Source organism: Mustelus asterias, chromosome 18, assembly GCF_964213995.1.
Source record: "Mustelus asterias chromosome 18, sMusAst1.hap1.1, whole genome shotgun sequence".
NCBI lineage: Eukaryota > Metazoa > Chordata > Chondrichthyes > Carcharhiniformes > Triakidae > Mustelus > Mustelus asterias.
The window spans coordinates 11,108,775-11,134,525 of NC_135818.1; the positions used below are offsets into that span (position 1 = coordinate 11,108,775).

At 47.5% G+C, this 25,751-nt stretch overlaps 1 protein-coding gene across 4 annotated transcripts in view; it reads left to right on the forward strand.

Annotated features, from left to right (window-relative positions):
- Positions 1-3,661: 3,661 nt before the first annotated feature.
- smoc1 (SPARC related modular calcium binding 1) overlaps positions 3,662-25,751 on the forward strand; it is a 248,746-nt gene continuing 226,656 nt past the window's right edge. For 3 of the 4 annotated variants that reach the window (XR_013499985.1, XM_078233394.1, XM_078233395.1), the window contains exon 1: positions 3,679-3,919. Coding sequence is in view for 3 of the 4 variants with exons in the window: in XM_078233394.1 (XP_078089520.1) it covers positions 3,824-3,919 (96 nt within the window). In the remaining variant the exon portion in view is untranslated. Of the gene's footprint in view, positions 3,920-25,751 lie in introns of all 4 variants that reach the window. The other variant, XM_078233396.1, reaches the window with a different exon arrangement.

A 25,751-nucleotide genomic window follows, 5' to 3' on the forward strand; every position in this document is an offset into this window, starting at 1 on the left:
AAACAATCCCCAGGCAGTTCCCCTCTTCCTCAAAATAATTTTAAATTCTTTTAATCTCAAACTGTTAAAACCAATCCCCAGGCAGTTCCCCTCTCCACCTCCCCAAAATAATTATAAATTTTTAATTCTCTTAACCTCAAACTATCAAAATGAATCGCCTGTCAATCCCACTCACCCCAAAATATTTATAAATTTTAAAATCAAGAAAAGCTGATATAAAAATATCCAAGCGTGATGTTTTCAAAGGCGGTCAACTTTTGTCACTAAATATTATTCCAGTTAACAGCGTAAAGTGTGTCATCTGTCTGTACCGAGTGGTCAGTCAGGTTGTATCACACCGGCTGCGATATTGAAACGCTTTCATTTGAGTCGCCAGGTATTCATGTAACCGGCGAGAGATCTCGTAAAGCACTCTGGAAATAATAACGCAATCATATTCACCGAATCGTGTGCATATTTTTTTAATTGTGCGGCGGATTGGAGCAAGCTTTTATTTAAAACAAGAAGCGTGTATTAAATAGCGAAGGAGATCAGCTAGCATTTCAATATTAATGTGGGAAGCGGGCTGAACTATAAGTTTGATATAGAGACTTAATAAGGAAAAGCTGTAAATCCTGCAGTGTCTAACTCATTCCAAAGGAGATAACTGTCTACATTGGCCCATTAATTTAAGGGATGGAAAAAAACAACCTTCTTGCTTTCTCCTTTACTAACATCCACTCGAAACATGCTAAAGGTGTAAAATGCTAAGTCATTAAACGTTACCATGACAACCCCGAATAACATAAAACAAATTGTGGCACCTTCAATTAAAAACAGATGGCCTGGGTGTTGCGAAAATTTCTTCGGAGTCACCAAAAGTGGGGGTTGGGGGGGGGGGGGGATAGTGGGACACACATACACACAGACACTGCATTAATATTGAGTTAAAGGTTACAGTTTAAAATTGTGAAGCAAACAGGGGCAGAAAGATACCCGAGTGACCTGTAGCAATTCTGGGCCATTGAAGGCTCGTGAATTCCACTGGCAAGATGTGTTTGTACACCTGCACTAGCTGTTGGCCCTCTGGGGGCAAAATAGCCATATGTTTACTGGTGTCTGTATGTGTGTGTGTGGAGGAGGGGGGAGGCTAATTAATTCTCACTTGTGGGTGGGGGTGGAGGGATAAGATCATCCATTCCCTCTTCAGAACATGTCCAGGGGCCAAATATGTGCGGGTTCTCCCCCAGCCCCCCAAACACAGACATACACCCACACCGCCCCCAACATGTTTGACAGCTGAAAAGTCAACATTTCTTACTTTAATGTTGCATTTCTACAGAGGCTCCGAAACAACGTTTCCTTTCGCCCCTGGGGACATGTGCAGGGGGCTGTGGGGGTGGGGGGTTGGGGGGCAAGAAACAAAACCAGAGGCAGCTACCAATTTGTTGAAGGTCGCAACCCTTAGAGGAAAGGCAATGTGTGCTAACCTGGTAAAATGCAGCGGCGGGGGAGGGGGAGAAATCGAATTTCCCTTCCCTCCCGAAGTAATGTTCAGTCCTGCACTCATCTCTGTTCGAGCGCTATTCATTAATGAGCGCAGTCAGTATTTCTTCCATGCACTTTTTGTCCCTTCTTTGCGTGTGGGGTAAACCACACACTGCTAAATTTCTGTCCCTGTATGCTCCTAAATGTTTTTTAAAAAAAGTCTTCCAGATTTTGTATTGTGGGGTTATGTAAAAAAAACCCCCTTCAGGTTAAACGAAGTTTGACTCCCATCCCCACTTGTTTAACTTGAGGGAGAGGGTATGTGTGACAAAAGGATTTTTTTGTTTTGCAGATGTATATATTTGCAGCTTTCCAGATTTATAAACAGCACTGGATTTGTGCCACTTTGAACGAGCTAATCTGAAACAAATTTGCGTTCGAACTGAAATCAGATGGTGGATCAAGTAAACCTCATCGATATGCCCCCCCCCCCCCCCCCCCCCCCCGGCCTCCTGCAGAACTGGACGCAAAGTTCCTACCGGTGCATTTTTTTGGTAAACTTTTTCATCAAATATCTGAAAGAACTCTGCAGACATTTCAAATCATTGCAAAATGCAATTCAGGTTTTCAGCAGAGATCATGTTGCACTTTGAGGTGCTTCAAGGAAACATTAGAGACATTTCAAATTGTCCTTACAAATGGTGCAGAGGGATTTGAGTCGTATACCCAGATAAAGTTATGCTCTGGGGTGCTTCAGTCCAATTGCGATGCGTGTGATATTCACTGTATGCATTCAATGATGCAAAGCCCCTGTCGGTATGTATGGCTCCGATTAATCTGAGGAAGCTTTCGAACTAATTCTCCACTGTAATGAATGACAATTTCTCCACCTCCCCCCCTCCCTTTTATGTGTCTGCCTGACACATAAGCACACCCCCTCCCTTTCTATTTACATTGCCTGATCCACTCCCATGATGCGGATAAATCCCGCAGTCTCCCAGTTATTAGACATTAAATGCCGCCCCTTTCCTGCCAGTTAAGAACAAAACTTCACTCCTTGAAGGGACATATGCAGCAATCATTAATGCTCCAGCCTAAATTTCGCCTGTCGGTGCAGTGGCGGAATTATGAAATGATTTTGTAAATTGCATAAATTTTGTGTGACAATTTTAAAAATAATCATCTTTTCGAGACATTAAGCGTCGGGCTATGATGTGACACCAAGGGGGCTTTAAAAACACCTCTTGGTAGTTGCAATGTGAAACCAGGTCTAATCCACCCCCCCACACACACACACACTCTATCACACCTGCAAACGAGATCAACTTCTGGTTACCGGACACAACACATGTCAACATCTGGGCAGAAAATAAAATAAAGCGGGGTGAAGTTGCTTAGGAACGCCTTGCTCCTTCTCCTCTTCCCCCTCCTCCCCCCTCCTCACCCCACACTCCGGGGCATTTTAATCGAATATTGTTCCAAATCTCTTGACAGTGTGAAACTAATAAAACCTGAGGTGGGAGAGGGGCGGCTAAATGTCCCAAACGCCAAAGTTTCCAGTTGAAGTTATTTCCTGCCTGAAATTGATTGATACACAGTCGTGTGGGCATAAAAGGAGAAAGGGGGTGGTGAAAGTAAAGGAGGTAGGGGGGTGGAAGGTAGGAGGGGGGGGTCTATCAATGCAAAAAATATCTTGGTATTTCAAGGAATTGGGTGCAGGTTGCATAAACATTATTATGGGTCAAAGGATTTCTCCTTTTTGGAAAGTCAGGAGCATTTTCGGGGGATTTCTTTCTCTCCCTCTTCCACTGGTGGTTTTTTTTTGGGATACAAATTATTCTGGGCAATTACAAGGAAATCCCCGCCCTCCCGGCGTGGTCATTGGTTCCCTTTTAATTCTATTGTTCCGGGCCGCTCCAATGCACTGGCTGGGCTGCCCCTGTCACTCATCCGGAGTCTGGCATTCGGCCAAGATGAAGTTGCCTATAACGGGAACCGCATGCACTTTTTTTCCTCTCTCGCTTGCGTTTTATTACCAGGAGAGGGGGGGGGGGGGCACATTTAAGAGATTTCACTGCGGGGGGGGGGGGGGGGTGGGGTGGCTGTGGGGGGGGGGGGGGGGAGGAGGGAGGGGGTGGAAGGAAGGAGGAGTGGGGGGGGTAGAAGAAAAGACCAGATGAGTGGTTGCTTAAACACATTTTTGGCGTGCTTAAAAAAGAGAGAAAGCTAGTCGCGAACACTGGCAAGGTCTGTTAGGTCCCCAACAAGGGATTCCTTGGGACTCTGATTGACATTATACAGAAGGACTTGTGTGAACTTTTATTTTTTTGGTTCTCTTTTTGTTTTGGAAAAGAAAATGTTCAGGAAGCTTCCTCTTATCGTCCTCATACACTTTATTCCGCTGTATTCGGTTCTGCCAAGGTCCCGTTCCCAGAGGTCGAGCGGACCAAGGGTAAGTGCGTCTCAGACCATCATCTGACAAGTCTTTCACCCAACTTTTTTTTAATTTGGGTCCAGCAAATGGTATTTAAATTTCACTTTTATTCCTTATTCCTCTCTCTCCCTCTTTATTTTTGTTTTGTCTGAATGTTTTTTATTTAGACCATTTAAACTTTCAGATTGCAGTCGGCATTCTAATGACACCTGTTATTCCTCCACACACTCACCCAAGGTGCAGAGGATCTGAAATGTTCCCCAGTATAGAGCAAGGGGAGGCAGTGAAATACAGGGCTCACAGAAGGAAACCCGTTCAACCAGCTCGCTCAAGGAGAAATAGTTGACAGATTTCATTCTGGAAGCTGTGTGTGTGTGTTGTGTGTGTTGGTAACTTTAGACTGACTGTGTCCAGGTCTCAGTTTGAAAGCTTCTGATTGCAAGATAGAGCAAGTCCCTGATATCCAATGTATCAGAGCGATAAACACTTGCTTTCAAATTCACCGGGCCGTGAGCGTGGGGGGGGGGGGGGGGACAAAGCAGGTCTTACTCGAGCAGAAAGTTCAATCCCACACTAAATTCTTTAGGTATTTAAAGCAACAATTGGTCCTAGTCCTATTCTCCAAATGTATCCATGGCGGGGGTTGGGGGGGGGATTTCTGGAAATGTATCCCGGGAGGGGGAATGTATCCAGAGAAGGGGATGTCTACCTGGGAATGTATCCCGGGAAAGGGGGAATATATCTGGAAATATATCCCGGGAGGGGGGGGATATATTTGGAAATATATCCCAGGAGGGGAGGATATATTTGGAAATATATCCCGGGAGGGGGTGATATATTTGGAAATATATCCCGGGAGGGGGTGGATATATTTGGAAATATATCCCGGGAGGGGGTGGATATATTTGGAAATATATCCCGGGAGGGGAGGATATATTTGGAAATATATCCCGGGAGGGGGTGGATATATTTGGAAATATATCCCGGGAGGGGGTGGATATATTTGGAAATATATCCCGGGAGGGGGGGATATATTTGGAAATATATCCCGGGAGGGGAGGATATATTTGGAAATATATCCCGGGAGGGGGGGATATATTTGGAAATATATCCCGGGAGGGGAGGATATATTTGGAAATATATCCCGGGAGGGGGGGATATATTTGGAAATATATCCCGGGAGGGGAGGATATATTTGGAAATATATCCCGGGAGGGGGGGATATATTTGGAAATATATCCCGGGAGGGGAGGGGGAAACAGTAAAGTGAGATTGTGCGAATTTGACTTCAGCTGGTAATGAACGTCAACAAAGAAATTGCAGTAACTTTCACCATGGGATTTCTTTTCCAGTTATAATCAGCTCGGCAGAGCTGGATATGGTTGAAACCCGAAAATAAATGCACTCTTATCCTGCACCCCGGTCAGAGAAACATTGCTTTGAGGGTAAATTTATTCCAGACTTGCTTTGGGAAATGTCATTCCGACCGATTGGGAAATGGACCCGGGAGAGAATGAGTGCAATTGACCAGATGTCAGTTTCAGTTTTGCCCTCGAAGTGTACAGGATAAGCAGCGCAGGTAGAAAACCCTCCCCATTCCCTCTTGACAAAACGGGCTTAAAAACCTTTCTCTCCCACGTTGCCCGATTAAACTCCGCCGGTTCGCTTCATGCTCCCCTCGTTCCCGCATTCTTCAGTGAGTTTGCCCTTGGAAAGAACTGGTTGTTTTCTCTCTCGCTGTAAGCAAAGGGAAAAGCCTGTGTAACCACCTTAAATTGCGGCTGTGTGGAGAGACGGACTTCCCTCTGGTGTTTATTTCAAACCTCACAGAGACAACAACAAAAGGAATGAAGTTGCTTCATCAGTTAAAGGTTACGAGGGCAGAATCGTTTAAAGAGACATAAGTAATTTCTCAGAAGTACAATACTCTCAAAACACCCAGCCCAGGGATACAGTCCAGACTGATTCACATCCACGTTTTTGCATTTTGAAATTAAGCCTTCATACATAGTTTCAGGAACATGACCTGAGATTTCCACTAGTGAAGTTTTCTGACTCCCGGATGCCTGACTTTGCAATGAAGGGATATTGTCCCACCTCAGCGTGGCACAGTGGTTAGCACTGCTGCCTCACAGCGCCAGCGTCCCTGGTTCGATTCCCAGCTTGGGTCACTGTCTGAGTGGAGTCTGTATGTTCTACTTGTGTCTGTGTTTCCACCGGGTGCTCTGATTTTCTCCCACAGTCTGAAAGACGTGCTTGTTAGGGGCACTGGCCATGCTAAATTCTCCCTCAGTGTACCCGAACAGGCGCCGGAGTGTGGCGACTAGGGGATTTTTATAATAAATTCATTGCAGTGTTAATGCAAGCCTACTTGTGAGACTAAGAAATAATCTTAATCTTAAACGGCAGCCACAACAATAGCTGCCAATTTGGACCAGAACGTGGTTCTGTCTGTGGGAAGTCTGCATGTTCTCCCCATGTCTGCATGGGTTTCCTCCAGTTTCCTACCACAATCCGAAATATGTTCTGATTAGATGCATTGGCTGTGCTAAATTCTTCCTCAGTGTATCCGATCGGACGCCGGAGTGTGGCAACTAGGGGACTTTCACAGTAACTTCATTGCAGCGTTAATGTAAGTCTACTTGTGAAATTAATAAATAATGTTTTTTTAACAATGACGACCAAAGAATGAAGCAACACCCCCTTTCTTGCATCTGTCATTGTCAAACTTAGTAAGAAGTCTCACAACACCAGGTTAAAATCCCAACATGTTTATTTGGAATCACGAGCTTTCAGAGTGCTGCTCCTTCATCAGATGTGTCACCTGATGAAGGAGCAGCGCTCCGAAAGCTTGTGATTCCAAATAAACTTGTTGGACTTTAACCTGGTGGTGTGAGACTTCCTACTGTGCCCACCCCAGTCCAACGCCGGCATCTCCACCTCATTGTCAAACTTATAACTGTCTTGTCTGACGGGTCAGATGTAACAGGAGGACTTTCTCCAAGTGGTACTTGGCAGGGGTGCACTGCCTGTGTCTTTAAGGGGGAATAGCCAGAGAGGGAGCGAGAGACCTGAGAGATCCCTTGCATCTCCTAGAGTTTAGCTCTGGGCTCTTGATAATCATTTCCACTTAATCTGGCTTAGCTGTCATTTACTCCTCTCACTCCCATTTGAATGTCATTCCTTAACTGTTAAAGATGGACTTTGTCCTTTGGCCAGAAGTTGCAGCCTTGCTGGATTTTGATTCCTGCCATCAGTTCTCTCAGCGGAGCCCAGATTTGCTGAGAGCTTCTGATCTGTTTAGTTGCTATGCGGAACAGCATTAGAAACACAAGGAGGGTGTCATTCCAGAGTTCCACAACCCCACACTGAGCTTTTTAAGATCACTTATAGTAAAACAATCCTCCTCTTCAGGTATCATAGAATCCCTACAGTGCAGAAGGAGGCCATTCGATCTATCAAGTCTTCACAGACAACAATCCCACCCTATCCCCGTAACCTCACATATTTACCCTACTAATTCCCCCTGACACTAAGGGGCAATTTGGCAGTTTTAAATCTTTTATATGCCACTGCTATAATTCGGCTTCTTTTAAAGCACACCACCGTTTCTCCCCACCCATACTGCGGATCTGCCTTCACTTGTTTTAAAGTTTATTTATTAGTGTCACAAGTAGACTTATATTAGCACTGCAATGAAATTACTGTGAAAATCCCCTAGTAGCCACACTCCGACGCCTGTTCGGGTACACGGAGGGAGAATTTAGCACGGCCAACGCATCTAACCAGCACGTCTTTCGGACTGTGGGAGGAAATTGGAGCACCCGGAGGAAACCCATGCAGACACGGGAAGAATGTGCAGTCTCTGTACAGACAGTGACCCAAGCCGGGAATCGAACCCAGGTCCTTGGCGCTGTGAGGCAGCAGTGCTAACCATTGTGTTATCGTGTCGCCCACAAATCTTGAGTTCTCTCTGCTGAATTAACCAGAGGTTAACAGTTGTCCGTGACTTTTTATGAAACACAACGTGAATCAATACATTGGCCAATCATCTCAACTCTAGGACATCACAGCGAGCATTCCCGAGGGAATTGTCCTAAAGCAACCTTCATCAGCTGCTTCATCAGTGACCTCCCCTCCACCACAAGGGCAGAAGTGGGGATGTTCACTGATTGTATAATATTCAGTTCCATTCGTAACTCCTCAGGTCATGAAATAATCTGTGCCTGAATGCGACAAGATCTGGACAACATTCAGGATTGGGCTAACAAGTGGTGAGTAACTTCGCACGACATGAATGTTGGACAAGGACATTCTCCAACAATAAAGGATATAACCATCTCCCTAACAACATTACCATTGCTGAATCTCCCCGCATCATCACCCTGCACTTCACTCTTGACAGGATACCTAACAAGGCTAGTCACACAAACACTGTGGCTACAGGAGCAGGTCAGAGGCCAGTGGCTAGTGACTCTCTCCTTGACTCCGCAAAGCCTTTTCGCCATCTCCAAGGCACAAGTGAGGAGTGTGATGGAATACTCTCCATCTGCCTGGATGAGTGCAGCTCCAATAGCATTCAAGAAAGTTGACGGCATCCAGGACAAAGCTTGACTGGTACCCAATCCACCACTGTAGAGAGTTGCTTCCTTCTCCACCAGCACACAGTGGCAGCAGTGTGTACCATCCACAAGGTGCACTGCAGCAACACCCTTTTGACAGCACTTTTCAATCCCATGATCACTGCCACCTAGAGCAGCAAGCCCATAAGAATATTACAATCCTGATTTGGAGCGAAATCACTATATATGGAATCATAGAATTCCTACAGTGCAGAAGGAGCCCATCCAGTCTGCACTGATTCTCTGACAGAGTGTCTTATCCTACCCCCATAACCCCACACATTTCCCATGGCTAATCCACCTAACCTACACATCTTTGAACACTAAGGGGCAATTTACCATGGCCAATCCACCTAACCCACACATCTTTGGACACTAAGGGACAATTTACCATGGCCAATCCACCTAACCTGCACACCTTTGGACACTAAGGGACAATTTACCATGGCCAATCCACCTAACCTGCACATTTTTGGACAATAAGAGTCAATTTACCATGACCAATCTACTTAACCTGCACATCTTTGGACTGTGGGAGGAAACCGGAGCACCTGGAGGAAACCCACGCAGACACGGGAGAAGGTGCAAACTCCACACAGACAGTCACCCAAGCCGGGAATCGAACCTGAGTCCCTGGCGCTGTGAGGCCACAGTGCTAACCACTGGGCCAACGTGCTTTGTTCCCTCATGGTTCTGTCAAAATCTAAGAACTCCCTAACAGCACTGTGGGTGCACCTACCCCTCATGGACTGCAGCAAAGAAGACAGCTGCCCAACACCTTTCCAAGGGTAATGAGGGATGGGTGATAAATGCTGGCTCTGTTGGTGGCACATCGGATGAATGAATGGAGAATGAAATATTCAGTTGCTACTTGAAATCCAATGGAAAATATATCTGCAACATTTTTTAGAGGCAGTATTCATGATCTTTCTCTGATATTTTTACAAACAACATATGAATTAGGAGCAGGAGTAGGCCACTCGTCCCCTCGAGCCTGTTTTGCCATGCAATGAGATCATGCTTGATCTGATTGTAACCTGAACTCCATCTACCACAACAACCTTTCACCCACTTGTCAATCTTAAAAATATCAAAAGGCTCATCTCTCACTACCTTTTGAGACAATGGGTGGAATTTTACCGGCACGTGCGCCCGAGGTTCGTAGGATCCCGCCCGAGGCCGACAGAGAATGCCATTCTGCGAGCCTCGCCCACCCTAGGAATCGGGGTGGGTGTGCTGGTAAAATTCCGGCCAGAGAGTTCCAAAGACTCACAACCCTCCTCATGTCTGTCCTAAATGGGCGACTCCTTATTTTTAAACTGTGACCCCTCATGCTAGATTCTCCCAACAGAGGAAACATCGGGTCGGATTCTCTGACCTCGCTCGCAGCCGGGGTTCTCCAGTCCCGCTGCAGCGAATGGAAATGCGGCTGAGCGCCAAATTCTCCATCCTCGCTGGCAGCGGCAGCAGGGCGTGAATGGCTGGAGAATTCACCTCCCCCCTGTCAAGTCCCCTCAGGATCTTTACGTAGCTTTCACATATTTTCTTTGTGGCGAAAGATTTTTTAGAGTAACTTTTTCAAACTTGACATTTCGTTTGGCTTGTCTAGACTGTAACAAAAACAGTAGTCACTGGCATCCCCACTGGAGCTATTGGTTAAATGGTGTGCATGTGATGTGAATGTGGGAATCCTTTTAGTTAGACGTGCTGTCTAAGCTGCAGTGCAGCAACAGCTTTACCCTTTTTAAACAGTAATATGAAAATTGTTTTGTTCAGGATAAACCTGGGCGGCACGGTGGCACAGAGGTTAGCTCTGCTGCCTCACAGCACCAGGGGCCCGGGTTCAATTCTGGCCTCGGGTGACTGTCCGTGTGGAGTCTGCACCATCTCCCCGTGTCTGCGTGGGTTTCCTCAGGGTGCTCTGGTTTCCTCCCACAGTCCGAAAGACGCGCTGGTTCGGTTGATTGGCCATGGTAAATTGCCCCTTTGTGTCAGGAAGTTAGTGGGGTTAATAGGTAGGGTTATGGGGGTAGGGGCTGGGTGGGATTGTGGTCGGTGCAGACTCGATGGGCCAAATGGCCTCCTTCTGGAACGTAGGGATTCTAAATGGAAGGCAGTTAGGGATGGGCAATAAATGCTTGGCCCTTTGATTCTATTCGATGAAACTAAACCAGTTGCCCTATCGATTGTTGCTGTCAACTTATATCTGCTGAGACAAACCTTTCTACTTTTGAGTGCTTGGGTCTGCCTGAATGTTAACAGTTCCTTCGCGTGTTATAGCCGCCAAGAGATGTAATGGGATTTGTTGAGGAAATAACCTGCAATGAGATAGTAGTGATTGTTATCACAGGCTGCAAACTCACTGGAGCATATAACATTGAAAGGATTAAGTCTAGCACTTAGCAGAAGGAGTTAAGAAAGAACAGAGCAAAAAAAAAAGTATTCCTTTACATGAAATACAAGGCCTCCAGGCAGTTAATATTTTTTCCATATTAAAATTGGAAACAAGAGAAATTCCAAGGGGAATCGATGACGTGCAGGTTAAAAAGAGGGAACTGCAGTTTTCACTTGCTTGCCTGAATAATGTGTTACTTCCAGTAATTATAAGAGAGACCTTGAAGATTATGTGGTGCTCCTGTCAGTTTCCCTTGGTTTCTGGTTCAGTCTCTTTACTCAGCTCCTTTTCAGTTGCGGAAGATTTTGTGGAGAATTAAGCCGGAATCTAAGAGAAGGAGCAGACACAACAGAACACCCACTTTTTAAATCGTCCTTCACAGCTCTGCTAGTACACAAGTGGTGGGATCCTCTCAAATTCGTTCAGTATCTTACTGGAAGGACAGGGGTGTAGGCACTTAATTCTCAGTGCAGCTGGCCCGAGTGTGAAATTTTTCCCAGCCCAACATGCCCCCCCCTCACACGCAATGGAAGAGATCGTGCGAAAGGTCGATCCCACAAAAAACTTTGTATTAAAAAGCTCAGCCTATGTGTTCGAACGAGTGGTGAGACTGTGGACCCTGTTACCTTCTGGGGTGCTTAAGATGCTAATCTGGAGGAAATCTGGGGCGGCAGGGTGGCACAGTGGTTAGCACTGCTGCCTCACAGCGCCAGGGACCCAGGTTCAATTCCTGGCTTGGGTCACTGTCTGTGTGGAGTCTGCATGTTCTCCCCATGTCTGTGGGTTTCCTCCGGGTGCTCCGGTTTTCTCCCACAGTCCAAAGATGTGCAGATTTGGTGGATTGGCCACGCTAAATTGCTCCTTAGTGTCAGGGAGACTAGCTAGGGTAAATGCATGGGGTAATGGGGATCGGGCCTGGATGAGATTGTGGTTGGTGCAGACTCGATGGGCCAAATGGCCTCCTTCTGCACTGCAGGGTTTCTATGATTCTATGATTTCTATGATTCTATGAAACTAGAGGCAATGGTCCAGTGGTATTATCGCTAGACTATTAATCCAGAAACTCAGCTCATGTTCTGGGGACCTGGGTTTGAATCCCGTCACGGCAGATGGTGGAATTTGAATTCAATAAAAAAATATCTGGAATTAAGAATCTACTGATGGCCATGAAACCATTGCCGATTGTCGGAAAAACCCATCTGGTTCACTAATGTCCTTTAGGGAAGTCCTTACCTGGTCTGGCCTATATGTGACTCCAGAGCCACAGCAAGGGTTGACTTTCAACTGCCCTTGGACAACTAGGGATGGGTAATAAATGCTGGCCCAGCCAGCAATGCCCATGTCCCACAAATGAATAAAAAAAAGTAGATGAAGAAGAAAGAAAGAGAGGGCATATTGAAAGTATGAGATGAAATAAGGATGTTCGTGCTACATAAACGTTATCAACCGACTCAAGAACAGCTTCTTCCCTGCTGCCGTCAACATTTGAATGGACTTACTTTGCATTAAGTTGATCTTTCTCTACACCCTAGCTATGACTGTAACACTACATTCTGCACTCTCTCCTTTCCTTCTCTGTGAACGGTATGCTTTGTCTGTATAGCACACAAAAAACAATACTTTTTACTGTATCCCAATACACGTGACAATAATAAATCAAATCAAATCAAATCATAGGACAACCCTCCCATCCCAGAGACCAATCTAGTGAGCCTTCACTATATTGCCTCCAAGGCTGGTATATCCTACCTTAAATATGGAGGTTAAAACTGTGCACAGTACTCCAGGTGTGGCCTCACTAAATTTCTGTACAACCAGAGCAAGACTTCATTGTGTATGCTATCCCTTGCAATAAAGATCAGTGTACCATTTGTCTTCCTAACTGCTTGCTGTACCTGCACGCTAACTTTCCCTGCATACCCTCCAAGTCTCTCTCAACACCAATGGGGGGCACGGTTTCAGGATAAGGGGTTGACTATTTGGGACCGGAATGAGGAGAAATTTAGGGTTGTGGACCTTTGGACTTGTCAACCACAAAATGCCCGACCGCTGAACATATTGAAGATTGAGATCAATAGATCTTGGAGTGGATCTTGGATCGATCTTGTCAGGGAATCAATAGATACAGAGAATGGGCAGGAAAGTACGGATGAGATCGAATATCAGCCATGATTGACTGGTCTACAGCTCCTAGTTTGTATATTTTGATGTTCTTATTACTTGGTAGCTTTAGCGCACCAGTTGCGCAATATTGCTGCCCAAAGATATAACGGTTAAGTGGATTGGCCATGCTAAATTGCCCCTTCGTGTCCCAAGATGTGTAAATTAGGGGGATTAGTGGGGTAAATGCGTGGGATTAAGGGAATGGAGCGGGGGGGGGTGGCTGGTGGTGGGCCAGGGTAAGATGCTCTGTTGGATAGTCAGTGCCAATTCAATGGACCAAATGGCCTCCTTCTGCACTGTCGGGATTCAGTGATTCTATTATTCTTCTGTCAGTGTTGGACATGTGACCTTTTTGCCATCATTTCTGCAGTGCTCCCACTATATACAAGGGTCACGTCAGTTTAAGGACGAATAATAAGGCCAGCTTGCATTTACCATGGCATGGTGGCACTGCTGCCTGACAACGCCAGGGGCCTGGGTTCAATCCCTGGCTTGGGTCACTGTCTGTGCGGAGTTTGCACATTCTCTCCGTGTCTGCGTGGGTTTCTTCCGGGTGCTCCAGTTTCCTCCCACAGTCTGAAAGATGTGCACCATGCTAAATTGCTGCTTAGTGTCAGGGGGATGAGCAGGGTCAATATGTGGGGTTACTGGGATAGGGTGGGATTGTTGTCGGTGCAGATGCGATGGGCTGCATGGCCTCCTTCTGCACTGTAGGGATTCCATGATTCTGTGACATATGGGCATCGCTGGCTGGGCCAGCATTTATTGCCCATCCCTATTTCCCCTTGAGAAGGTGGTGGTGAGCTGTCTTCTTGAAAGGATGATACAACTGAGTGGCTCGCTGGGCCATTTCAGAGCTGAAATCAGGAGAAATGTTCTGCCGGGAAAAGTGATTCGAAGGATTCAGCTAAACTCAGTCTAGGAGACGGGATTGGAAAGGCGAGAGGAGCCGAGGTGAAGAGGTTTAAGGAAGAAATTGTAAGTATTAGGGACGGTGGTGAAAGACCCTGTTACTATCAGTGAGTTGATGGAAGTGGATGCAGAGGGAGTCTATTTGGGAGAGGAAGTCAGGCTGGGGGACATTTGCAGCGATGGGGACAAGGCCCACGGAGGGACTAAGATTCTGAAATGAATGCAGTGGAAGATTGGAAGCCAAGAATAATGGATGAGTGAGTCTTTGTGCAGGGTATGGGGAGTGAGGCTCCGATTAAGTTGGAGTTTATGGACTCTGAGGCCACCGCTATAAGTGCCAGGATGTTAACACAGAGTGGCACGGTGACACAGTGGTTAGCACTGCTGCCTCACAGAGCCAGGGTTCAATTCTCAGCTTGGGTCACTGTCTGTGTGGAGTTTGCATGTCCTCACCATGTCTGCGTGGGTTTCCTCCGGGTGCTCTGGTTTCCTCCCACAGTCCGAAAAACGTGCTGGTTAGGATGCATTGGCCATGCTAAATCCTCCTTCAGTTTAAGTTTTTTATTTATTAGTCACAAGTAAGGCTTACATTAACACTGCAATGAAATTACTGTGAAATTCCCCTCAGTGTACGCGAACAGGCGTTGGAGTGTGGCGACTCGGGGATTTTCACAGTAACTTAGGTTAGGTTGATTGGCCATGCTAAATTGGCCCTAGTGTCATGGGGATTAGCAGGGTAAATATGTGGGGTTACAGGAATAGGGCCTGGGTGGGATTGTGGTTGTTGCGGACTCGAATGGCCTCCTTCTGCACTGTAGGGTTTCTATGATTGCAGTGTTAATGTAAGCCTACCCTGTGACACTAATAAATAAACTTTAAACTTTGCGACAAGTTCGTGACTCGTGATGTGGTTTAGGTGACGTTAAGCTGGTAGTACAACCCATCTCACATTGCTCTTTTAATTCATGTGTTTGGGGGCTACGTGAGTGGGATTATTCTGCCTCGGTTAAACTGGATTTGTGTTGGTGGTTTAAGGGTAAATGGGATGGTTGCATGATGCAACCTGAAGTGAGACTGGATTAATACGATGTGAGCAGTTGCAACAAGATGAGGTTGAATGACATTACGTGCTGTTGGGGAATAATGATCAGTGGTCGCATGCTAACCTCTGGATCGTGGGTCCAAGCCGTACTTCAGAGACTTGAGCACATAATCTAAGCTGACACTTCAGTGCAGCACTGAGGGAGTCAGCCCTATCAGATATGTCACCATAGAATCCCTACAGTGCAGAAGGAGGCCATTCGGCCCATCGAGTCTGCACCGACCGCAATCCCACCCGGGCCCTATTCCCGTAACTCCATATATTTACCCTGCTAATCCCTTGACACTCGGGTCAATTTAGCATGGCCAATCCACCTAACCCGCACATCTCCGGAGTGTGGGAGGAAACCCACGCAGACACGGGGGAGAATGTGCAAACTCCACACAGACAGTGACCCAAGCCGGGAATCGAACTTGGGGCCCTGACGCTGTGAGTCAGCAGTGCTAACCACTGTGTCACCGTGCCTTTTGGATGAGACAGTACCGTTTCTCGGATCTTTCCGTGCGTACATCGGCTCTTGCTGAATTGACCCGAGTGTCAGGAGAATTAGCAGGGTAAATATGTGAGGTTATGGGGATAGGGCCTGGGTGAGATTGTTGTTGGTGTGGACTCGATGGGCTGAATGCACTGTAGGGATTCTATAAAAGATGCTATACAAATACAATTTCTTTATTTCTTTTAATCTACTGAATCTCCTGTATGAATGACAAAAGTAGTAAGAAGTTTAACAACACCAGATTAAAGTCCAACAGGTTTATTTGGTAGCAAAAGCCACAAGCTTTCGGAGCCTTAAGCCTTAAGAATGACAGAAGAACAAGGGCTGCACAGTGGCACAGTAGTTGGCACTGCTGCCTCACAGTGCCAGGGACCCGGGTTCGATTCTGGCCTCGGGTGACTGTCTGTGTGGAGTTTGCACGTTCTCCCGGTGTCTGCGTGAGTTTCCTCCGAGTGCTCTGATTTCCTCCCCCAGTCTGAAGCTTGCTCTAATTCTCTGATCATTAAATCATAGAATCCGTACAGTGCAGGTTAGGTGGATTGACCATGCTAAATTGTCTGTTAGTGCCCCATAATGTGTTGGTTAGGGGGAAAATACTTAGGGCTATGGGGGATAGGGCCTGGAAAATCCTTGCCCTATGAATTTGCCGCAGTCTGGAATTATACCTGGAATTGTTGGAGAATAGAATCACTGCTAATGCTGTGTGGGTAATTCTGACTGTAAGAGTTTGAGGCAGACAATAGTGAGTTGGCAATCCACTAAAGTCAACATGTATAAGAATTGGGGGTGAGTCAAGGCTCTCACTCTTCCATTATCTCCCATCCTGTAGCTTATATAGTCACAGGTCAGCATTTTGAGAGCAATCTTTGGACTGTGGGAGGAAACCACTCTGCTACCGTGCTGCCCTTGTTCTTTTGTCATTCGTACAGGAGATTCAGTAGATTGAAAGAAATAAAGAACTTGCATTTGTATAGCGCCCTTTATAGAATCTTAGAATCGCTACAGTGCAGAAGGAGGCCATTCAGCCTATCGAGCCTGCACTGACCACAATCCCACCCAGGCTCTCTCCCCATAGTCTAACCTGTGCGATTGGAACTGTACACAGTGCAACTCGACATGAGGTGGAGATGCCGGCGTTGGACTGGGGTGGGCACAGTAAGAAGTCTCACAACACCAGGTTAAAGTCCAACAGGTTTATTTGGAATCACGAGCTTTCGGAGTGCTGCTCCTTCATCAGGTGAGTGAAGAAGGAGCAGCGCTCCGAAAGCGCGTGCCTTTAACCTGGTGTTGTGAGGATTCTTACCAGCCCCACATGGAATAGGAATCCTATGTTGCCTGAGAGGCACCGTGCTGTTGTATACAGCAGGCAAAGGGTTTCTGTGGAGGCGGTGCTTGACAGCGAGTGCTTCTGTTGGGCTTGCGCACTTAATATTACTTCGCGTCAAGCCTATTTACTTCTGAAAGACTGTATATTCAGCTCAGGCCTCTTTGTTTGTTTGCAGGGATTAGTGGATATATAATATACTGGGAAAATGACCCAAGTTGCTCGCTGTGTTTCTTGAGCGAATAGTAGTGCAACATAACAGGGCAAAATCTCTGGTTGGTTAAAGTACTCGGACCGTTTGTGAAACAGGTTCCGCACCACTGTTGTTGCCTCTATGAAATTCTTCCGTGAACTGTTGATGCACTGTGCTGACTCGTCTCCGCCTCATCCCGTTGGATTGTCCCGGCTTGTCCCGCCTCGGCACGAAGTAACCCATCCCCGGCTGAGACATTCCGTTCCCGGCGCCATGCAATGGGAAGTTTCAGGTTCAGTCTCGGGACGCAGGGGGATGGGGGTGGGGTTCTGGTGACGAACTCTGGTCCGGCCCTGCGTAGGGGCAGTGAGCCAGGGCAGGACACACACACACAGAACCCGCACGCCACCGCTGTCGACCTTCGACGCCGTAACCCTAGGACGACACTGTGGAAGGAAAACTTTCCCACCGAGCTCAGGCTGTTGCTGTTTGGCACCAAGAATGAGAGCAGGGGGCGGGGGGGGGGGGGGGGAGGGGGTGGGGTGGGAGGGGGGGGGGGGGGCGTTGGGTAAGGGATGGGGGAGGGGGTAGGGTCACTAGAGTTTAAGCACAGATCAGAGGGAGTTAGTCAAAATGATTGAAATGGCCACTGATTGTACATCAGGCTTGAGGTGGGATTCTCCCCGTTTTATTAGAACTAAGAATTATTTTATTAAAGAACCGAGAGCAAGGCTGATCTTTAATGTTTCCGCTTTCTGAAAGGCTTTTATTTGACTTGAAAGCCAATATCATAGAATTCCTACAGTGCAGAAGGAGGCCATTCGGCCCATCGGGTCTGCACTGACCACCCAGGCCCTATCCCCATGCATTTACCCGAGCTAATCCCCCTGACACTAAGGATCAATTTAGCATGGCCAATCCGCCGAACCCGCACATCTTCGGAATTTGGGAGGAAACCGGAGCACCCGGAGGAAACCCACGCAGACACGGGGAGAATGTGCAGACTCCACACAGACAGTGAGCCGAGCCGGGAATCGAACCCGGGTCCCTGGCGCTGTGAGGCAGCAGTGCTAATCACTGTGCCACCGTGCTGCCCACATATTGATGTTATAAGTCACAGGAACCACCCACGGTGCAGTGGCTGAATGAATATCCGCGCTATCAATTGAGGAGACAGTGAAAGAATCACGGCTCAGACGTTGTTATCTGGTGACTGAACCTGAGGCTGTTTAACACAGTCAGACTCTGTGGGGATCATTGTAATCTCACTTGCCTATTGGCAAGATGATGGTGTCGGGCACCACACTAATTTTACACACTTACTGACTGCCAGCAGTGGAGAATAATACCGGGCAGCACGGTGGCACAGTGGTTAGCACTGCTGTCTCACAGCGCCAGGGTCCCGGGTTCAATTCCCAGCTCCAGTCACTGTCTGTGTGTGGAGTTTGCACATCCTCCCCGTGTCTGCATGGGTTTTCTCTGGGTGCTCCGGTTTCCTCCCACAGTCCAAAGATGTGCAGGTTAGGTGGATTGGCCGTGCTAAATTGCCCTTTAGTGTCAGGGGGACTAGTTAGGGTGAATGCATGGTGTTATGGGGATAGGGTCTGGGGGGGGGATTGTGGGCAGTGCAGACTTGATGGGCCGAATGGCCTCCTTCTGCGCTATAGGATTCCATAATAAAACTGCTTTCCATTTGATTCAAATTACCCCAAGCATCTTCAATACTGCCCCACCTCCAATCTATACCATCGATCCCAAAAGGAGTTGGTGATGTAGCAGTAGATGCAGCAGCCCAGGCTAATGCTTGGTTGGGGGAGAGGGGGGGGAGAGGGGGGGGGGGGAGTTCAAATCCCACTATGGCAGCTAAATTCAGTGAATGGATCTAGGTTGGAATTCTCCGGCCATTCACGCCAGCGGGATTTTCCTGTCCTGCTGCAGTGAACGGAGATTTGGCTGGGCGCCAGACGCTCCATCCCCATTCGCAGAGGCAGCAGGGTGTGAACGGCTGGAGAAATCCAGCCCTTGACTGTGAAATGGCTCGGCCTGATATTTACACCTCCCCGCTGGTGGGTTTCGGGGATGTGATGCGTGAAATTGAACGAATGGAGTTCCTGACTTTGCAGCAATTTTATACTGGGGAAAGCAAGGCCGTAGCGTCCTTGGACAGCCCTTTATTATTGGCCACTTACGGGCTGTTTCTCACCCAGCCTCATCTTTAGGCTGGTGGGATGATTTACCTGGTGCGGGGGAGAGTCTAAAAATGAACGCGCTTCGGCCTTGGGTGGGCCACCTGACCGCTGTCCTGGTCCCCCCAAGCCGACGCTATAGTTAAGAAAGCCCACCAACGCCTCTACTTTCTCAGAAGGCTAAGGAAATTTGGCATGTCCGCTACAACTCTCGCCAACTTTTACAGATGCACCATAGAAAACATCCTTTCCAGATTGTCACAGCTTGGCATGGCTCCTGCTCTGACCAAGACTGCAAGAAACTACAAAGGGTTATGAATGTAGCCCAGTCCCATCACGCAAACCAGCCTCCCAACCACTGACTCCGTGTCCACTTCCCGCTGCCTCGGGAAAGCTTAAGGACCCCACGCACCCCGGACATTCTCTTTTCCACCTTCTTCCATCGTGAAAAAGATACAAAAGTCTGAGGTCATGTATCAACCAACTCAAGAACAGCTTCTTCCCTGCTGCTGTCAGACTTTTGAATGGACCTACCTTATACTAAATTGATCTTTCTCTGCACCCTAGCTATGACTGTAACACTATATTCTGCACCTTCTCCTTTCCTTCTCCCCTATGTACTCTATGAACGGTATGCTTTGACTATATAGCGCACAAGAAACAATATTTTTCACTGTATCATAATACATGTGACAATAATCAAATCAAATCAAATCAAATTAAATCAGAAGTCCCCTTCTGACTTTTGGGAACCCGCCAAAAGTTCAATGGCTGCTGTACCCCCCCGCCCCCCGCTATTACGCACCCCCCGATCTCTTCCCAAACACCCCCATTGTCTACACTTCACTCCTCCAGGCCTTCCCTATATTCTCCATCCGAAAACCCCAAAAACCTACGTTCCCGTCCAGACCCAGGACTTGGACATCTTCCTGAGCTTCCTCTTGTGTGGACTGCAGCTCTTGTTGCTGCAGGGGTTGGAGAGCTACTGGCCAATCAGAGTGGCTGGCAGCTCTCTAAGGCGGGGCTTCCTCCCGAGGCAGGGGGCGGATGTCCTGCCCTGCAGCTAATCAATGCTCATCAGTGTGTGAAATGGCGGCGGGGCAGTCAGAGTTGGTGGGGTTGTGTGCCCCTCTGACTCTTCAGATGGTGGGATGGGAAATCCCATCATCTGGAAAATTTAGGCCCCATGCCTCAGTAATGATGACATGCCAGCTATCTCCGATTGTTGTAACTGGCTCACTGATCTTTATTAAGCTGATGGTGAGCCCATAGACAGGGGGAGGCGATGGCCTAGTAACATAATCGCTAGACTATTAACCCAGAAACTCAGCTAATGTGCTGGGGACCCGGGTCCGAATCCAGCCATTGCAAATGGTGGAATTTGAATTCAATCTGGAATTAAGAACCTACTGATGACCATGAAACCGTTGTCGATTGTTGGAAAGACCCATCTGGTCCATTAATGTCCTTTAGGGAAGTGAATCTGCCGTCCTTACCCGGTCTGGCCTACTTTTGAATCAAGTTGACAATAATTGTTGCCCTCTGCAATGGCCGAGCAAGCCACTTAGGGCAATTAGGGATGGGCAACAAATTCTGGTCTTGTCAGTGACGCCCACATCCCATGAAAGAATGAACAAAGAACGATACATGATGTGGAGATGCCGGCGTTAGACTGGGGTGGGCACAGTAAGAAGTCTCACAACACCAGGTTAAAGTCCAACAGATTTATTTGGAATCACGAGCTTTCGGAGGCCAGGGAGAGTCACCTTTTATTTATTTATTTGTCACAAGTAAGGCTTACATTAACACTGCAATGAAGTTACTGTGAAAATCCCCTAGTCGCCGCACTCTAGCACCTGTTCGGGTACACTGAGGGAGAATTTAGCACGGCTAATGCACCTAACCTGCATGTCTTTTGGAGTGTGGGAGGAAACCGGAGCACCCGAAGGAAACCCACGCAGACGCGGGGGGAATGTGAGACTCCGCACAGACAGTGACCCGAGCCGGGAATCGAACCCGGGTTCCTGGCGCTGTGAGGCAGCAGTTCTAACCACTGTGCCACCGTGTTGCCCGAAGGGTCAGCGCGCCGAAAGCTCATGATTGCAAATAAACCAGTTGGACTTTAACCTGATGTTGTGTGACTTCTTACAAAGAACTATACACAGGCTCTTCGGCCCACCAAAGCCTGCGCCGATACACGGCTTCTATCCCTCTGAAGGGAAAAAACAAATGAAAGGCTGAGAAAATAAGTGACTCTTAGAAAACATTTTTATTGTTGCTATATTGCCCCGAGAGACCCTGATGGCCAAACCCCTTCTAATATAACATTAATGAATGGTTACAAAGTCTTTTCTGCGTATTTCTGAGCAAACGTCAAAAGCACTGGTTTCGGCTCCTCCATGTTAATGGGACAGCCCCCCGCACCCCCCGCCCCAAAGCCTTTGGCCGTTATAGTTCATTAAACTGGAAGAAAGAAAACAAGGTTTGCAAACATGAGCAGGAAGTGTCAGCAAGGCCACACCTTCAATGATAGCATGTCATACCAGGCATAAGAGAAACAGGGACGGAGTGAGATTAAATCCCTAAATCGCTATCAGTTTACACCCTTCAAATTAATTAAAAACAAGACACTTTCTCATTTCACTCCTCAAGGCTCTCGCTGGGTGTGGGAAGTCAGCTGGTATCTTGCTGAAGTAACGATTCTTCTTAATAAATAAACTTACCACAAGTTACTATTCTTCTTGTGCTAAGTTAAGTTTAAGTTTATTTATTAGTGTCACAAGCAGGCTTACATTAACACTGCAATGAAGTTACTGTGAAAATCCCCTTGTCGCCACACTCCGGCGCCTGTTCGGGTTACACTGAGGGAGAATTTAGCACGGCCAATGCATCTAGCCAGCACGTCTTTCAGACTGTGAGAGGAAACCGGAGCACCCAGAGGAAACCCATGCAGACACGAGGAGAATGTGCAAACTCCACACAGACAGTGACCCAAACCAGGAATCGAACCCAGGTCCCTGGCGCTGTGAGGCTGCAGTGCTAACCACAGTGCCATCGTGCCACCATATCGTTCAGGCACTTTGCTTGCTACCTAGTCAGTAAAAAAGGCAAATGGTATGCCAGCCTTCATAGCGAGAGGATTCGAGTACAGGGGCAGGGATATCTTGATGCCTTGATAAGGCCACACCTGGAATATTGTGTGCAGTTTAGGTCTCCTTATCTGAGGAAGGATGTCCTTGCTCCAGAAGGATGTCCTGGGATGGCAGGACTGACATATGAGGAGAGATTGAGTCGGTTAGGATGGTATTCACTGGAGTTCTGAAGAATGAGGGGGGATCTCGTGGAAACCTATAAATTACTGAAAGGACTAGACAGGGTAGGTGCAAGAAGGATGTTTCCAATGGTGGGGGTGTCCAGAACCAGGGGTCATAGTTTGAGGATAAGGGTAAACCTTTTAGAACTGAGGTGAGGAGAAATTTCTTCACCCAGAGGGTGGTGAATGTGTGGAATTCACTCCCACAGAAAGCAGTTGGGGCCAAAACGTTGTCTGATTTAAAGAAGGAATTAGATATGGCTCTTGGGGCTAAAGGGATCGAGGGATAAGGAGGGGAAGGGGGGGGATCAGGATATTGAATTCAATAACCAGCCATGATCAAAATGAATGGCAGAGCGGGCTCGAAGGGCCGGCTCCTGCTTCTATGACACGAAGGGGTAATTTAGCACAGCCAATCCACCCAATCTGCAGATCTTTGGACTGTGGGAGGAAACCCACACAGACATGGGGGGAATGCACAAACTCCACGCAGTCACCCGAGGTCAGAATCGAACCCGGATCCTGGCATTGTGCAGCAGCAGTGCTAACCACTGTGCCACTGTGCTGCCCTGGAACTTATTCCTCCCAAAAGCTGTTGGTGCTGGGTCATATAAACACACCATGCAATTTTGCTTCCTCTTTTAAGAAAGAAGCCACATGTAGTGACTTCAATCAGGCCATTGAGGTTGGCCTATTGGAGTATGAACTCCCTAATTAAGGATCGCAAAAAGATGGCCTTGATTAAGGATCCAATTGATTGGCCAATCAGGGAGTCTTTTCCTTGTATTTAACCGGGAGTGTCAGTTCCTCTGGCACTCCATGAGGTAGACTGCTGACTGCGAGCACTCTGTGTGCTGCTGTTGGAATTGTAAATAAAAGGATTCTGGTGAAGCGACTTCTGCCTCTGAAGACTTATTTCACCACATATATTCACACACAGGGCCCTGTCCTTAGCAGACAGATGGGGCAGATCCACACATTGCACCTGTTCCCAGACCACACCTGGAGTATTGTGTGCAGCTTTGGTGTCCTTGGGCTGAATTTTCCTGTCTCACCCACCACGGGAATCGTAGCGGGAGTGGGGGGTTTGGGGGGCAATCATGCAAAGGTCCATTGGCCTTGGGCAGGATTTTCCGACCTTGGGGGCGAATGCAGCCGGAAAATCCCGTCCCTTATCCTTGGAAGGATGTCCTTGCTATAGAGGAAGTGCAGCAAAGGTTTACCAGGCTGATTCCTGGGATGGCCGGTCTGTCATGTGAGGAGAGACTAAGTCGGTTAGGATTATACTCACTGGAGTTTAGAAGAGTGAGAGGGGATCTCATAGAAACTTATAAAATTCTAACAGGGTTAGACAGGGTGGATTCAGAATGTTCCCGATGGTGGGGGAGTCCAGAACTAGGGGATCATAGTTTGAGGAGAAGGGGTAAACCTTTTAGAACTGAGGTGAGAAGAAATTTCTTCACCCAGAGGGTGGTGAATGTGTGGAATTCACTACCACAGAAAGTAGCTGAGGCCAAAATGTTGTCTGATTTCAAAAAGAAAGTAAATGTAGCTCTTGGGGCTAAAAGGGTCAAGGAATGTCAGGGGAAGGGGGAGATCAGGATATCGAATTCGATGATCAGCCATGATCAAAATCAATGGTGGAGCAGGCTCGAAGGGCCGAATGGCCTACTCCTGCTTCTAGTTTCTATGCAAGGATGCCATAGTGGGTGATAATGTCCTGTGTGTAACTTGAACCTTTGAAGTATGAGCTAGTCACCGGAATTCTACCGCCCCACCCGCCACGGAATCGGAGCAGGCGAGGGCGGACAATGGGAATGTCCATTGACCTCGGGTGGGATTTTCCGGTCTCGGGTCGAGCGAAGGCGTAAAATCCCCCCCAGTGTGTGGCATTATTGTATCTGAGAACATAAAATGCTACAATGCTCACTTTATGTTGAACGCTTTATGTTCACTTTATGTTTCAGTTGAACACTTTATGTTCAACCTGGTGTTGTGAGACTTCTTGCTATGTTTACCCCAGTCCAACGCCGGCATCTCCACATCATGTTCAGTAGACCAGAGTTTCCCAACCTTTTAGATGTCACGGCACACCTTTATACTATAAACAAACTGAGGTACACCTCATATTTTCTCTGCCTCCATCCCTTACTGGGAACTTCATTTTTAACCTCTCCCTGTCTCTCTCGCTTCTTCTGCGCCCTTTTTGAGTTTTCGCTTTCTGTCCGGGCGTGAGTGGGACCTTTGTCTTCAGCTCCGAGTCCCTTTGGTCGTGTACATGGATCTAACCAATGTAAAAGATCTAAACCACGCGTGTGCGGTTCTTTCCCAGCCGGCACATGCATGGGAGGCCCGTGATTCGTCGGGTCTTAGAGATACCGACCACAGAGCTGAGGACAAAGGTCAGTTTTAGTTTAATTATATGAATTTTGAATCATTTTGAGTCTTTTATCGTGGCGCATTTCATAGAATCAGAGAAACCCTACAATACAGAAGGAGACCAATGGACCATGACACCACTAGTTGCCTTGGAGTTCATAGAATCCCAATAGTGCAGAAGGAGGCCATTCGGCCCATCGAGTCTGCACCGATAATCCCACCTAGGCCCTATTCCCACAACCCCACACATTTACCCCGCTAATCCCTCTAACCTACACATCCCGGGATACTAAGGGGCAATTTATCATGGCCAATGCACCTAACCCTGCACATCTTTGGAGTGTGGGAGGGAAACGGAGCACCCGGAGGAAACCCACGCAGAGATGGGGAGAATGTGCAAACTCCACACAGACAGTGACCCGAGCCGGGAATCGAACCCAGGTCCCTAGAGCTGTGAGGTAGCAGTGCTAACCACTGTGCCATTGGGGGTCTTCACGGCACACCAGTGTGCCTTGGCACATCTGTTGGAAACCACTGGTATATAGGGTAACATCAGGTATTCCAAAATACAGCACCTAACCCTACAGTACTGAATCAGCATGTGATTTAAATTACAGTGGCATGTAAAAGTGCAATAGACAATGTCCACATCCAAAATTACTTGCGCTTATTTATAAAAATTTGCCATTTCTTTTGGACAGGAGGAAAGCCAAGACTGATTTATAATCTGACATATCTGTTTTGACCAAATATTCTGCTGCATGG